Source organism: Strongylocentrotus purpuratus, unplaced genomic scaffold, assembly GCF_000002235.5.
Source record: "Strongylocentrotus purpuratus isolate Spur 01 unplaced genomic scaffold, Spur_5.0 spur5_scaffold_18, whole genome shotgun sequence".
In the NCBI taxonomy this organism is placed as follows: Eukaryota; Metazoa; Echinodermata; class Echinoidea; order Camarodonta; family Strongylocentrotidae; genus Strongylocentrotus; species Strongylocentrotus purpuratus.
The window spans coordinates 33,207,545-33,223,982 of record NW_022145603.1 but is presented as its reverse complement, the minus strand read 5'-3'; the positions used below and the strand labels follow the sequence as shown (position 1 = coordinate 33,223,982).

General features: G+C 35.4%; 1 protein-coding gene across 2 annotated transcripts; it reads left to right on the top strand.

Moving 5' to 3' along the window:
- Positions 1-1,121: 1,121 nt before the first annotated feature.
- LOC585855 (prostaglandin reductase-3) lies at positions 1,122-13,331 on the top strand. 2 transcript variants are annotated; one of them, XM_030989727.1, is made up of 13 exons: positions 1,122-1,219; positions 2,507-2,642; positions 3,882-3,969; positions 4,771-4,869; positions 5,543-5,641; positions 6,139-6,178; positions 6,341-6,369; positions 6,829-6,903; positions 8,280-8,351; positions 8,947-9,008; positions 10,052-10,151; positions 10,694-10,879; positions 11,602-13,330. In XM_030989727.1, exons 2-13 carry the CDS (start codon positions 2,515-2,517, stop codon positions 11,671-11,673), a joined length of 1,050 nt encoding a protein of 349 aa, XP_030845587.1. In that variant the 5' UTR covers positions 1,122-1,219; positions 2,507-2,514; the 3' UTR covers positions 11,674-13,330. The 2 variants fall into 2 exon arrangements, with proteins under 2 accessions (XP_030845587.1, XP_030845588.1); XM_030989728.1 differs by having other exon boundaries at positions 1,129-1,223; positions 11,602-13,331.
- The last annotated feature ends 3,107 nt before the right edge of the window (positions 13,332-16,438 follow it).

Genomic DNA, 16,438 nt, shown 5'->3' with positions numbered 1-16,438 from the left:
GTTATGAAATTTGCCTATTCTCACCATACTTACTATGGCATTGTAGTTTGATGAATGTTATCACATTATTTTAGGTTCAGTTTATGTGCATGTTGTTTGAAATTGTAGTGTTTATAAGATTATGTATAAGATTCTTGAAACCATGTATAAATATTCCTGATTGACCAAGTAATAAAGTATTAATATCATGTACAAAATATGAATTTGTATTTTTAGCAGTTGATTTTTGTCTTTTCATATTAACATCATTGCCAAAGTGTTTAATGGACTATATTTACCTTAATCAACATAAGCATTAACAAGCAGATGCAAAGCATGGGTCCCAGATTTGAAGGGGGGGGGGGGTTCAGTGAATGAACTGTGAATTAAATAAGGCTCAAATTAGGGGGACAATATAGGAGGGAGTCTTGTAGTTTTCTTGTCCCCTTTCCTTCCGCTCTTATTCCTCTATATCTCTCTCACTATCTTGCTTTTTTTCCTCTTAAAACACAACAACATTGATTTGGAAGCATGTTCCTCCTTCCTGTAGCCACGTCATTAGTCACCATGGCAAACGAATCATTGACACCATCTTTTTTAATTTGCATTTATGGCATATCTGAATGAGTCTAGAGAAAGTAGGTCTACTTTTCCACATCATCCCTTCCAATAATAACTGATCCACCCCTGATCGACGTCATTCTAGTCTTTCTTACTGTTTCCTTCATTTTGTATTAAAATCAGCATGATATTCATTTTCTACTTTAAAGGTTTTTATTTTTATAGTCTCCTCTTAATACATCTTCTTATTAATTATCTTATCCTCCCATTCTTCTTCTTCCTCTTCTTCTTAAATCATTCTCTTCATCTTCTTTCTCTTCTTCTTCTAATTTAGCTTAATTCTTTTTCTTCTTCTTCTCCTTAACTTTTAATTTAATTTTACTCTCTCGAAAAAAAACCCTCTCTCCTGGAAACATCATTTTTTACAACAAAATTGAGAAAATAGTGTCGAGTTATATCTTAATCATAATTCAACACCCCCCCCCCCCCCAAAAAAAAAGAAGGGGGGGGGGGGGGAGGGAGCTGAGGGAGAGCGAAAGAAACTGGCCAGAATCAAACGAGATCAGAGCCATCTACGACAATATCACGCACAGTCTATCAGTAGCTGACGACGTTCTTCGACACAGCACAGCCTCTTCTTTCCGTCGGCAACTTTCTTTAAAAGGACTGTAATTCCGAAGTAAGTATGTATTTCAGAAAAAAATGAAATCATGAGATGTTGTTGATGATGGCTATTGATACTTTGAAGCTTTATATTTATTTTAAGTTAGATTAATACTCTCATAATTGTGCCGAAACCACCATCCGATGACCCGGTTTTCTCTATAGAACGACCACGAGCTGTGAACCCAGGGTTGCAGGGGTACTCGTTTTCACGCTTCTGTTGTAAGCTAGGGGTAGCTGAATGTCGCCTCTTCGTCGGTCATTACTTAGCCGAGAACGTTACACTAGTTTGCTTTTATTCGTACAATGACTTTGCAAATCTGCAAGTAGCTTAGCTTAGTGCTCCCTCCCATACTCATTTACCTATGCGATGCAGATATCATTCTATTTTGTGATTGAACTTAGAGTCAATAATTCTTGAGTGCCCCTGTTGACATTGATTGAACTGAGCAAACATGACCCTCTTCCCGATGATTATGATGTGAGGTAGACCGTGCAGCTATTGTAGATAAATCGGTCATGCCAGTACACTGAAGTGTCGGTGAAAGGTTGGACTATACAAATAGTATCATCTGTCCTTTAACCTACATGTGTAGTCTTTGACTTTGAGAATAATGTATTAAAAAAGTTACTGCTTCCTGAGGAAAAGTGTTTATAATATGGAGTAGGCCTACTGTACCGGTCCCTAATTTCTATTTCTATTCTGCTACTTGCCAAGGCCTGTTCAGCATCTAGACCTACACCCCTGTAGTCTATACATTAAAAGGAGAATATAGTCTATTTTTAGTCCAAAGGCAAAGGAAATTGTAAGAGTTGTCACTAGGGATCTGGAAAGCTTATTGATTACTTCACAACCTTTTACCCATATTTTTGTCTGATATTTTTTTGGTTCCCACACTTCACCTGTTTCTCTGATTTTCTAGTTTTATTTGCTTTAAAGGCACAGTGTCCTACTTGTAGCTACTTGCTCCCTCTATAGTGAAAACTTCCAAAATCGGTGCCTGTTGGTCCCCCATGATCCTCTTTTTCTTATGTTAAATGAGAGCTGAGTTAATGAGATAGCCACCTGTCACAGTGACCTCGATGGCTCGCTGTGTGGTCTAATCCCTTCTGGCTAAAGTAGTAAAGCCTACCTTTAAAACATTCTTTGTGTGAACAGTATTTGCTTAAACTTTAAAGTAAATAAATATCCAGTCTAGTTGGAATTAATTTTAACAAATGACATATTAAATGAACAAATAATAAGTAATTAAAAACACTTATTCCATTATTTATTTTATATTTCATGTCATTCTCTTTTCAGTATCAACCATGGCTCTACCAAGCACATTCAGGAAGATGATGGTCACCAAACTATCCACTAATTTCCGAGAAGCCGTCAAGATCAGTTCTGTTCCGATGATACAACCTGCTGCTGATGAAGTGCTTGTGAAAACGAGGTCAGTTCATTTTTCTTCTATTTCTTCAGGTTTTCTCCTTCAGGCTTGAAGATTCTTGCAGATAGTTGACTCGGTGTGTGTAGGTGACTGAGTTCAAGTGCAGCATGCATACTATTCATAAGGTGCAAGTAAAAAAACTTGTCCATTTTAGCTCAGTCTTTGATGAGAATTTCTAAAGACCAAGTCATTCCTCTTCAATTCTGCAGCTTTTCTATTTATTTTTTATTTTTTTTGGTTACTATTTTTGTTTGTACAAACAATAAATTTAGATAACAATATGGACAAAAACCATAGTTTATTTTGAAGATTTGAATACAAATTGTAATAAAACTGCGATACAGAATCTTCATACATTGATAAGTAAAATTGTTGATACTTATTTCTAGTCTATTCAGCAGACCCTTGTTTACAGATTCAGATTCAGATTCAGACTGTATTGATTTCAATCCAAACAGATAGGATCATTCTCAATTTGTGTACACATTGGATAACAAATTTCAAAGTTATAGTGTAACATAGATAATTGAGAGTAAAGATAACAATAACCAGGAGTGACACAAATTAACATACTACTGCATGTCTCACTGGGGGGGGGGGGGGTCTATGTTTAGCCTTAGATCCATGGTAGTATTTGGGGCCTTAGTAGTTGATTAACTTGCCTGTCTTTATAGCTTACAAGTATGTAAGTGCTTGCTAATGTTATGTAGCACTTTGCATCACTGTTTGTAGTATCTGTTCGGAGTCTGCCATAAGGCTGTTAACTCATATTTTAACACCAAGTTAAAGGTAAAGACCAGTTATGGTCATGCGATTGCATTGTGAAAGAAACGTTGTGTAATCGATCAGAAAAGGTTGATCATCTAGCATCTAGCATCTGCAAGGTTCTATCATCAAAATGATAAGAAATTTGGCCCATTCTTCGTAAAGTTACAAGCACTATACACAGAAAGATGTATATGGGACTACCCTATTTCTCTCACAGACCATGAGAGAAACAAATTTACCAAATATATGAATTAGTAGGCGGTTTCCCGGCAAATTTTTTATCATCATGTATTAGTCAAAACATATTCTTTCACATGATTGGTAATGAGAGCTTCCATTTCATTTTTTGAAATTGGGGAGTTTCCAATACTGGTCTTTACCTTTAACACCCTTCTTGTTCTCAGCAATTATACATGTGCATGTAATACTCGGCTCCTTCCTGTATTGCTTTCTTATCATTCCTGTTTTGTCTAGATATGTAGGGATCAATGCATCTGAGATCAATGCATCATCAGGAAGGTATGCAAATACAGGTGAACCACCGTTTGGAGCTGGTATGGAGGTGAGTTACAATGGGTGTAAAGGCCCTGGTGTTGGGTGTTTTCTTCATGGTTAGCGTTAAAACCTTGTATATTTGTATTTTTGTGAAAGGATTATACATTCTTTTATGTTGTCAAGATACCAACATACTTTTCTAGACTCACACTTAGTATTTTTCAGTTTCTGCTTAAAGGTAAAGACCAGTATTGGAAACGCCCCAATTTCAAAAAATGAAATGGAAGCTCTTATTACCAATCATGTAAAAGAATATGTTTTGACTAATACATAATGATAACAATTTTGCAGGGAAACTGCCTACTAATTGATATATTTGGTAAATTGGTTTACACTGTATCTATTGGTGTGTGAGAGATAAACGCATGTGTCGTGCACGTGTGCGTAGTCCCATATACATAAATTCTGTGTACAGTGCTTGTAACTTTACGAAGACTGGGCCAAATTTCTTATCATTTTGATGATTCCAGAACCTTGCAGTTCACACCAATACTTATATGCTAGATGATCAACCTTTTCTGATCGATTCCACAACGTTTCTTTCACAATGCAATCGTCATGACCATAACTGGTCTTTATCTTTAATACAATTCAGCATAGCTGATGTTAGTGTAAAATGTTGTTAGCATTATCAGGTGTTTTTCATTCATTTATTCATAGTGAGTCCAGACATTGTGCATAAATTCCAAGTAGTTAGATGCTTGTAGTAGTACAATTTAAAGTTGAGAAACTCCTCAGCTTTTCTATTGACCTTTCATGAACAATTGTAAAAATGTCATTGATCTGTCACGTTTTATTCTGCTATTAGAGTGTTGGAGAGATCGTCAGTGTTGGAAGTGGAGTGAAAAATCTCAAAGTTGGACAGGCCATAGCCAGCATGACATGGGGCGCATTCGCTGAGTACAATGTAAGTGTGTAAAAAAGATTCAAGATTTGTGTTTCATTAAAGGTAATACAAAGTTTTGGAAAATTTTGAAAATTGGGTGGGTGGATAGTGATTCTTTACAATTTTGATGTACATGTATCTGGATGTCCCTGTTAATATATTATAAGCAGTAGAAAATTTAGCCCCTAAAACACTTCCGCTTTCGAGAAAAATTGAAAATACAAATTTACCGGTCGATAGATAGGTTGATATTAATAGAAATGAGTGTTTAGCAAATCAAGTTATTATATGAGAGGTTAACATTCTGACACGCTTGTGAAAGTAATCGATTGTTCATTGATTCAATTAAAATATAAGAAAACTTGATGTAGATTTTCATTAATGAAATAATTAAATCAAGCAATATAAGATATTTTGTCTTGTTATCAAACTTAAATGTACTCTGTAAACATATTTTATTACGTACATACTTATCAGTATTTTGTTAGTTGTTTAATTCATTTGTTCTATGATATGGTGCATATATTAAACTTTTGGATGTTTGAGTGGAAAAATCAAATCAAATCAAATCAAATCAAATCAAGTAATGAAATTAAAAAAAACACAACAACACATATATCATTATATATAGCTGTCAATGCAAAGCTTTAATAATGATTTCTTCATCTTGTGACATGATTTTCATTTTCTGAAGGCTGTGCCAGCTAAGATGGCAATCCCTCTTCCGGCAGCCAAAGCAGAGTTTGTAACTCTCATGGTCAGTGGGATGACAGCTGATCTGAGCCTTGCTGAGGTGAGTTCAGAAGATATATGATGAGGATGAGGATGATGATGAGGATGGTGATGATGATGATGAGGATGAGGATGATGATGATGATGATGATGATGATGATGATGATGATGATGAGGATTATGATGATAATGGTAATTGTGATGATGATGATGGTGATGATGATGATATTGATGATGATGAGGATGAGGATGATGATGGTGATGGTGATGATGATAATGATGATAATGATGATAATGATGGTGATGATGATGGTGATAATGATGGTGATGATGATGGTGATAATGATAATGATGATGGTGATAATGATGATGATGGGGATGATGATGATGATGCAGATGATGATTACAATGTTAGTCATTTGGCTGACGAAATAATTAAAAAAATGCTAGATCTAAATGATGTCTACTTGATTGCTGGTATTTTGTAATATATTAATAAGATTGTGATGTTTGAAGAAAAAAATATTTCATTTTTTCTTTGCGTTATTTTCTTCACAGCTTGGTGAAATGAAAGCTGGGGAAAAGGTTTTGATCACAGGTAAGGAAAGAACACTTGAAATTTATCCTATGAGTGTGATGGAAATTCTTTTGTCACAGCCAATTAAAAGTTGAATTATACATTTAAAGATATGAAAGATTTACAGACCATAAAACTATTTTGTCAGTTGTGTGACTTTTTTTCTTTCCTTGTTTTCTATAGCCGCTGCTGGAGGAACAGGACAATTTGCAGTAAGTAATTTTAACCACACACTGTCATTCCTATAGACTTTTAGAACTGTAGTTTAAATTCTAACTAGACTCCATTGAATCATACAAATCCTTTGCTGATTAAATAGCTTCTGTGAGATATGACCAATGTCTGTCATTTGATCACAAGCTGGTAATAGGTTTGAGCTCAGTTTCCAACAAGGTTTTATAAAAATCATAATAATGGTGGCTTCTTGTATATGTGATGGTTGTTATACCCCAACGTTATTACCTGAACAAAATATGCAGTGCTATGGCATATCTGGTATGCATTTACTCCTGGATGGACATGTAGATTGCCAAAGGACCTTAGTATCTAGGTGAATTCAGAGTCAAGTGAATAAACCACTATCCAACGACACCTCAACACAAATCAATTTCCAACTTGTAATATAGTCAGCATAAAATTGATTCATTTCAATCCCTTCTATCACATCCCAGGTTCAGTTAGCTAAGCTTGCTGGGTGTCATGTGATCGGGACATGCTCAACAGATTCAAAAGTGGAATTCCTGAAGGTATGTTTTAACTTGTTTTAGCATTATATCTCCCTCACAATCCATGTCAGCCTGTCATTAACAGTAAGATAGTCACAATTCTGGATGACTGCTGTTTTATTCAAAGTGAAGTGAGGAGTAAATAAGAGGTCCTAGGTTATTAAGATGACCAAGGCTGGTATTCAATTCAGTACTTTTGATAGTTGTAAGTAGTGCTGTAGTCAAACGTTTAACCGTCCGGTATCCGACCGCCCATGGCGGATTCCGTTTTCAATTGGACGGTTTCGTTTTCCCGTTTTTTTTTTTTTTTTTTTTTTTTTTTTTTTTTTTAATAATTTTTTTTTTTATTTTTTTTTTTTTTTTTTTATTTTTTTTTAAATTTTGATTTATGCCCCTCCACCTGGCACTATGCCTGGCAATGTCTCCCAGCTCAGTAATCGGTGTGATGGCTTACCACTTGGAAACTAGAACAACACTCCAATTTGTCTGTCATCTTGGTTTGAAAGTAATCTTTAGAATAGATCCCAATATATATTCATCCAAGTTTAACACATGGTGTACCACAAGGTTCTATCCTAGGTCCTCTACTGTTTTTAATTTGCTTTAATGATCTTACACATTATTCTAAAACGACATTGTTACTATTATTTGTGACTAGTTCACAAGCCCAAATCGGCGCCTTCAGTTAAATCACCTTCCTGCTTTTTCACACGGCCAAAAAAAAAAAAAAAAAAAACAAAAAAAAAAACGTTTTTTTTTTTTTTTTTTTTTTTTTAAATAAATCGTTTAACCGAAAACCGTCCGGTTTTGACAGGCGGTTAAACGGAATTGGAGATATCCGTGATGTTACAGCACTAGTTGTAAGACTTTTTACCCAGTTTCAGTTATGATAAGTCTTTCCCTGCATCAATTTCTTTTGTCTATATATTCTATCCAATTGCTTTGCACTTTTTTAATGTTGACAATTGCAGTGGCCTTATCTTAGGCATCAACAGTTTTATCACTTTAGCTACCGGTAGATGGTTTTTGAAATGTCACCTATACTGTCCTAACAGGCATCATAATGAAACTGTATTTTATAGTTAAAAAGCGAAAGGTCCATCTTGTGATGAGTTGAGTTTATTAGTTTCAAATTTCACATACAGATTCAATACAGATAACAAAATATACATAAAAGACATATTGTTTCATAATAACTAAAAATGCTTATAGTAATTGACAAATTAATCAGACGACAAAATTATATATCACCAAATATGTTTGACAACTATTATCATGTTAATGGAAACCCAGTAGTTTTCCTTTGGATTGTAAGAAAATCTTGAATTTTATCAGATATAATTTCATTTCATTGTATTTTTATTTCTCATGTTTTTGTTTCTACCTTGTGATTTCAGAATATTGGATGTGATCGACCAATCAATTACAAGAAGGAGAATCTGAAAGATGTTCTCAGATCAGAGTATCCGGTATGTAGCCAAGATCTTTCCTGAAAATTAATTATTTCTTCACAATCAGTAAGAAAACTTACCTGTTTTGGTAAGCTTTTGCTTGCCATGCATCAAGCTTCTTCAGATATTTAAATGGTGAAGAAAGAACTAATTTTCAAATTGAATCACCCATGTTGTGCTGATATAGAGAAATGAAGGGAAGACAAACAGGGCTGGACAAAGATGGACAGGAGCAGAGAAAAATAGAGATTTCATAAAAATTGATAGAAAAGAATAGACCAAAAAGAAAGAAGCGAGGATTTTAGTAATTGATATACAAACAGTGAAACAAAGAGAAAAGTAGAGCTAGATCCAGAGGGGAAGACAAAGTAACAGAAAGAGGAGAAGAACAGAGAAAGAGAGTGAATGAATGAAAAGTAAAGAAATAAGAGACAGGCAAAGAGTTCAAGAAAAGATATAGGAAGTGAAGCAATAAATCATAGCCCTTATTGCCAGTTATTTTCTTGTTATTTCATGATTCATTCAAGCTCTTCATAAGTTGATGTGGTAAAGTAGCACTGTCTAAATGTTTAGGGACAATACTTACAAATATCAATTTTTAAAACTTTTACAGCAAGGTATAGACGTCGTCTATGAAACCATCGGAGGGGAGATGTTCTCTACCTGTCTGAAGTCGTAAGTATACATTCTGATATTGAGTCTAGTTCTTGCATTCATCATGGGGCGATTCTGTGCAATGCATGATATATGATAAATTAATCTCTTGATTAAAGCAATTCTTGAGCTTTGGTATGGGCAACATATTTTGAGAGAATATGGCTGTAATTCATTCTGGATTGTTTATCCTGCAGTAGATGAATAAAATAAAAAACCAACAAAAACTTGCTGGAAATCATCTCTAATAAAAACCACAACACTCATTTGCACATAGGGACCTGTGTTAAGCACATGGTGTTGGGCCTACTTACCTTGATTTCCATGTTTTTCTATGCTCATTACTCAGCCCCTATACATTTTCTACCAAAATTGTTAGGCACATGTCATTAATTTGTAATCTTGAACATTCAATGTAAGTTTTGTTGGATTCTGTGAGAATATATTTGTTATCATTACCTTAAATCAAACTTATCTTTAAGACCATTTTCTAATGATTATTTCTGATATCGCTATTATTATTAAATGGTCATATCATGATAATTTACATATTTGGATGAAATAACATACTGGAGAAAAGACATACTTTGTATAGCACACATTGCCCTACAGTGTTTGTATGATGAAAACACTCCGTATGTTTCAAAAGACAATTTTTGGCATTACCTTTATGTCAAATTATTATCCAAGATTTCCATGTTTTCAATGATTTTGTTTTGGTTGATTGGCTGTTTGGTTGACTTGTTGGTTAGTTGATTCTTTATTTTTTGGTTTGTTTTTCTTTAGCTGATGTTAAAAGATGCTTATCCCCTTTAGCCCTGTCTGTTTATTCACTGATGCTCTATCTCAAAAAGTTTTGAAATTTGCTATTAATTAATCAATCAATATTCAGGTCTGACAATACTCTATCGTGTATTCATTTTGTCCCTCATTATTTTTAGAATGAGGGGAAACTAATTATTGAAAAGCTGAAGCAGAATGATATGTCCGTATATAAATTGTAACAGACAGACAGTCACCGCTATACCTTGTCTAATTTGCCTTTTATATTTCTTATTTGTCAGCTTGGCGAACAAGGGGCGAATCATTGTGATTGGCTTCATTGAGAGCTATCAGAAAGAGGGCGCTCTTGCTCCAAAGAATGAAGGATCATGGGCTGGAATAGTAAGTTCAATGATTTACAGTATTCCAGAGATTAAACCCGAGTCAAATAACCAGAGGCCAATAATGATACAGACATCATACATTGATTGAATGATTGAAATACGGAATAGAAAACCAAAGAAGTGTATCGACAAGGGTTTGAAAAAGTGTGATTAAAGCTAGGAGATATGAATATGACATATACGAGGCAGTCATCGCCAAAATGACAACCACTGGCCATCAGAAAATTGGCAGCATACTGAAGTCTGCCAATTCGCATCTAGACTCTGAAATTTTTGCAGGTTTTACTTTTGGATGTCATACAAGAACTTTCAAGCCATTATTTCAACCATCCTAATAAAACTCTTTCATAAGATATGAATATTATTCCTTTGCAACCAATTCTTCTTTCATTTCATACTCATGATCAAGGAAAAGTTTCTCTGATTTTTACTGTTGTAATTCAAATCAACTTGGTGTTAGGGTGGTTTTCCCCATTAATAGTGTCTATGCGCAATGGATGCATGATAAGTTAGAATGTTTGTCTATTCTCTGTCCATCAGGTGCTCCAGAAGTCTGCGTCTATCCGGGGGTTCCTTCTCTTCCACTTTGCTGACCTCTGGAAGCGATCCTTGACCAACCTGACCCAGCTTCTCATGGGAGGTCAACTCAAGGTCGCATATGACCAGGGCAAACATGACCCTAAGGGACCGTTCACAGGTCTGGAAGCCGTCTATGACGCTGTTGATGTAAGTATAGAGGGCGCTATAGTATCAGCTTTGTAGAATATTGGGAGGGTGATTATGAACGAGGCAAACATGATCCCAAGGGACCGTTGAAGGGACTTTGGGCAGTTTACAATGCTGTAGATGGGGTTAGTTGGGGGTGCCACAATATCACTCCATAATGGTTCACCTATTGGTGGAGATTTACAGTGTCTTAACTTGGCTCTGATTGAAATTCTGTTATGAATTTATATTGAAAAATTAATGAATTAAAAGTCTCGAAAATTAATGCACTCATCTGGAAAGAGAAATATGAAAAATGTTGTATATCATGCTCTCATATACCTGCACAAATTATACGATGGAAAATACAGCAGTTTAGATTTAGCTTGTTATAATTTCTCTGCAAGAAATAGGAAATCAATTGTTTTAAATACCTCATCTCTCCTCTTTTATTTCTTCCTATTTTCTATCTTTATTTATCCATTAAATCCTTCTCTTATTCTGACTTTTGTTGTGCCTCACATTTCCTCACTCTCTGTCTTTTGTTTCTCTCTCTCTCTCTCTCTCTCTCCCTCCCTCCCCCTCTCCCTTCTTCCCCCTCTCCCCTTCCTCCATCCCCTCCTCTCTCTCTTTCTCTGTCTGTCTGTCTGTCTCTCTCTCTCCCCCCTCTCCTCTCTCTCTCCCTCCCCCTCTCTCTCCCCTCTCTCTCTCTTTCTCTCTCTCTCTCTCTCTCTCTCTCACAGTACCTATACTCCAAGAAGAGTGAAGGTAAGATTGTAGTTGAACTCAACCCAGAAGACAAACCCAAGCTCTAACAAGCATCTCTCAAGCAGCAACACTCGGGCAAACCAAACCAAACCAAAGATAGCAATGGGAGCACATGAAGAAGCTAAACGGTTCTTAGCTATCCTGGAAACCAGGGAAAACCTGGGGGCGTTTCACAAAACTTGTCATCAGTGACAAATGACAGTTATTGTTATAAGCTACTGAAATTCTTGATTCTGATTGGTTATCAGCAGATTTGTCATTGATATTTTTTCATTTGTCATTGAGGAAAGGCTTTGTGAAACGGGCCCCTGGTCAATGTGTTCCACTTTTTCCAGGCAGGGAATAGTCAGGGATTCAAGAAAAATCACTCAAATCAAGTAAAATGTTAATATCCCTAAAGAAATTAGTCAGTCTCATATAATTTGTTGTGTCGAAAGAAAATAATCACTAGACAATTGGCAAAAGTCAAGTTTTAAGGATATGAAGCGATAAACCATAGCGTTTAAAAATAAACATTACTTGTAAATGAATGGACACAAATTGACAAAGGTCTTACAAGTATTCAATTAGCTCTGTATTATAAGATACAAAATCGTGAAGCGCATCACACTTACATCATTGTTTAAAAAACAACTACACTGGTTCACCAACTCATATCTGTACAAGGCTTTATTGTATGTTAATAAGCTTGAAATAATGATCTCCCAATTCATTGTACAAACTCCATAACAGGTAAAATTTCTGCACCTGTACTGTGATCATCTGTGATTACACCTTTTTCGCCCAAACTTAATGTGATAAAATCCGTATTGGGAACACAAATCCATATTCAGTCATGTTTTCTGAGTGGTTTTGGTTGTTCAATACTTGCTCAAAGTAGTTGAAAATGATACATGAACACATTCTAAAGATGTTTTTCCACTCTTTGTAATATTGCCAAACTGATTTGACTCCTTGCCCTTGTAGCACCTGAGTGTAATGTTTATTGAATTAAGCTGATCAGTACTATTAAAAAAAAGACATGAAATACAACTTTTCAGAATATATTCACTCAGTTTCACTTGCCTAAAAGCATGTTAAACTGAGAATAAATATGTTCAGTTTTGCATGATTGAAAGAAATGATTACCAGTAGTGTAGTGAAAAAATATTGTGAAGATATGCCCCCCTTTTTCCTGACTTTTCTTTTTTATATTTTTGATTTAGCCATACAATTACCTGCCTGATCAATTGAATTGAAATCAAAATGAAATATAAATTGTATTTCCCATCATGCATCAGGTATGGTCAAACGGTCAGTAGGACCAAATAGAGCTTAAAGCTGTTATGTGAGAATTCTTCTTCTTGATGTAATAACATTTTCTTGTACATGTAGATTTTAAATGTTCATTTAGTTGAAGAAGTTGCTCAGGTGCTTTGCTAAATCACTTCCTATGGGTGAAGTGTCTTCATTAAAATTTCCTTACAACTTTATAATTCTTACTGCTTTCTTATTAAAAAAGAAGCCTCTTTTGTTGAGGGGGGGGGGGGGGGTATCGGTTATTACGGATTCCCTGAAGCAATGGAAGCTTGGGCCATTCTCTGAATCAAGATTTAGAGAGCAGGTTTTATTTACGCATACCCGCCTGCTCTAACAACACCCTGGACGCTAAGCTAGATTTTTTTTAAATGAAAAGAAGAAATCACTGTTATGATTATATTTGAATACTTGGAAATAATAAATTACATGCTGCATATTAAGAAGATGTACGGGTTTTTTTTTTTAGAAGATTTGAATTCAATTTTTATATTTCTATGTGATTTGAAATTTATACATGTAATTATGTCAATGATTGGTCATTATGAAAATGATTCACTTTATGCATGTATTTGTGTCAATACGACTCTTATACAAGTTTAGTAATGATTTAGTCAGCGCAGGAGATGATATCTGTATACTTGTATATAACCATATATCTTATAAATTTCATTAAAAATTGTCATGATTATCATACAAGCTTTTGTAAAATGTTAATTTTGATGGGAAAAAATATCATGTTATATATGTATGTGGTATATTATGAAATAAAAGTAGGTTTTAATCAAAGCAACATGAATCATTGTTTCAATTCAGATACTGTGTGTCAATTAATTGTAGAGTTGTTCAGTGTGAAATTCTGCATTTTGTTGTACATGTATTTGTACCGATATTCTTTAACACAGTATGGTTATCATTGATTTCACATGCTCTTGACCAAGACCTAGTAGTTTCTTTGCTTGAATTCGAAATCAATGGAAATAAGCTACTGCATTTATTTAGTTATGAGTAAGTGTGCCATAACTCTGTTTTTTTTCCTTCTTATTTTATTTATTTTTATTTTATTGACAACAAGATTGATTTAACCATGGACTTACAAGGGGAAATTTTGATGTATGTTTGGTTTCTGCTGAGGAATGTAAGCAGAGAAAGAACAATGAATGGGAGTTATAAAAAAGGGAGTAATTTCATGATAACCAACGGTCACGAAAGGGGAAACATTGTGCATGTGCACAAGACCAGGAGAGAGAGAGAGAGAGAGAGAGAGAGAGAGGGGGGGGGGGGGCTTCAGAAAGAGAAATAGAGAATTATAGAGGGAAAGGAGAGGGCAAGAGAGGGAGGGAGAGAAATGATAGAGGGAGAAGGAAAGAGGGGGGAAATGGGCGTGAGAGAGGCCTAGGAAGGGAAAGAAAGAATTATAAAGGGAGAAGGAAAGAGAGAGGGGAAGAGAGAAAATGAGAGTGAGAGGGCTAGAGAAAGAGAATTGTAGAGGGAGAGAGAGTGGGAGTGAGAGAGGGCTAGGGAGGAAAAGGGGAAGAGGAAAAAGAAAAGAATATGAGGAAAGAGACTAATTACACATAATCCCTTTCATTGCAAGAGACCCATTTTGTTACCATACGATGAATATTACTCCTGCACATATGCACAGCAGTCACTTCATCCTTTCTCTCTAAGCTAAAGGAACTCCTACTAAGTCTCACAGTCAGGTGAGTGTTTCATAGCTTGCATTATTATGAACTTGTCCAGTGTTGTCAAGCAGTAAAGATAAACTTGAGTTCTGGTAATGCAATTGCATTGTGAAAGAAAAGGTGTGGAATGGATTCAGAAAAGTTGATCATATAGCATGTAAGTAATGGTGTGTAATGCAAGGTTCTTGAGTCATCAAAATCATCATAAATTTGGCCGAGTCTTGGTAAAGTAACAATCACTTACACAGAAAGATGTATATGGGACAACACACATGGTGTCGGGGCTAGTACTACCCTGATTTCCTTATCTTTCTATGCTCATTACTCAGCCAGTATAAATTTTCTTCCAAAATTGTTTGGCACATGACATTTATTTGTAATCTTGAACATTCAGTGTGTGTTTTGTTAGATTCTGTGAGAATTAATTTTCTTTTTTTACCAGAACTCCAGTTTATCTTTAACCTAGCATTGTTTAGAGCTACTCTATGGTCAATAATGTAGGAGCGTCCTGTTGCTCTATAGCTTTTCTCACAGACATTTCGGTTAAAAATTTCTTTTCTTTTTTATAGGACCATACTATACATCTCAAATCAAATGGAGGCACCCACAGCACAAAACTTTAATTTGACGCACAATTTCTCAGTTCTCCCATCTCGGTTCTCACACACTGTATAATGAGCTACCGGTATACCGAGAAAAGTTTCATGTTCGTGATCATTAAGCACTTCATCATCATCATTTCTCACTTAAATTAAGGGCTCCCATTTGAAAGTTGTGAATGATTCCAATGAATCACAACTTTGTATTACAGTAATTGCAACTGTGTATCAAAGATATAGGAATTGTGATCGATTCAAATCAATATTAACTTTTTCATACAAAGGGGCCCAAATCTTAATTTCCATTTCCAACCAAATTTCCAATATTTCTACAATTACAGATCAGATATTTTCAATTGGTAACAGATAATTTAGAGCATGGAAAAAGCAAGAATCCAAACAAATGCATTCCTTTGAACATCTAACATGCGATCTGTTATGATAGGAATACAGTCCTCAACAGCAACACATTACAAATCTCTTCCAGAATCAAGATGCCTCCTTGCATTCACAGAGTCACATTTAAATATTCACTAGCTGGGTCTTCCCCAATACACTCGTACAAACATTTCACTCTCATCGGAACAGAATGAGAATACAGTGGAAACTCGCTATAAGAAGGCCTTTGAGACCATAAAATTACCTGTTATATCAGGTTTCTTGTAACATCAAAGCAATTTATAACAAGTTTCCACTGTAAGAGAAACAAAGAAAAAATGTGAATAAATAATGAAAGAGCTGCAAGTTTGATATCCTCTTCACATGAAGAAACATTTATTGACAAACATGACCAGGTCACGCAGGACGGGCTTCAAATAAACTTCCTGATTCAAATCCAGATTTCCAGAGCTGGAGGGTTCCGGTGATGATGATGACGACGATGACGACGACCAAGTAGCGAAAAACCAGGAGCCTTTTAAACACCATCTTGCGAAAGTGATCATAATTATCTGCAAAGTTTGAATTTTAGTGAACTATGCTTTCCATCAACTCATCATGAGTACTCATGTGATGTTCTGTTCTGAGCAAGATGTGACGGTTGCCCTGAGTCTGGGCTGATGCTTGCTTAGAGTTTGTCCATGTGAAGAGAAAGAACAGTCCGTTGATCAGAACATCCTAGAAGTTCAGCTTCGTTCGCTTCCAGTGACGTCTCTTGGCGTTGTAGCTGTAGAGACATAAACAAAACAAAATCATCATTTCTTACACAATCTATTCTATACTTTGCCACC

Excerpts from the sequence above, each read along its gene's own strand:
- LOC585855 (XM_030989728.1), top strand. The coding sequence starts at position 2,515 with ATGGCTCTACCAAGCACATTCAGGAAGATGATGGTCACCAAACTATCC. Across the intron at positions 6,370-6,828 it reads GAGGAACAGGACAATTTGCA|GTTCAGTTAGCTAAGCTTGC; the intron begins GTAAGTAATTTT and ends ATCACATCCCAG. Across the intron at positions 8,352-8,946 it reads TTCTCAGATCAGAGTATCCG|CAAGGTATAGACGTCGTCTA; the intron begins GTATGTAGCCAA and ends AAACTTTTACAG.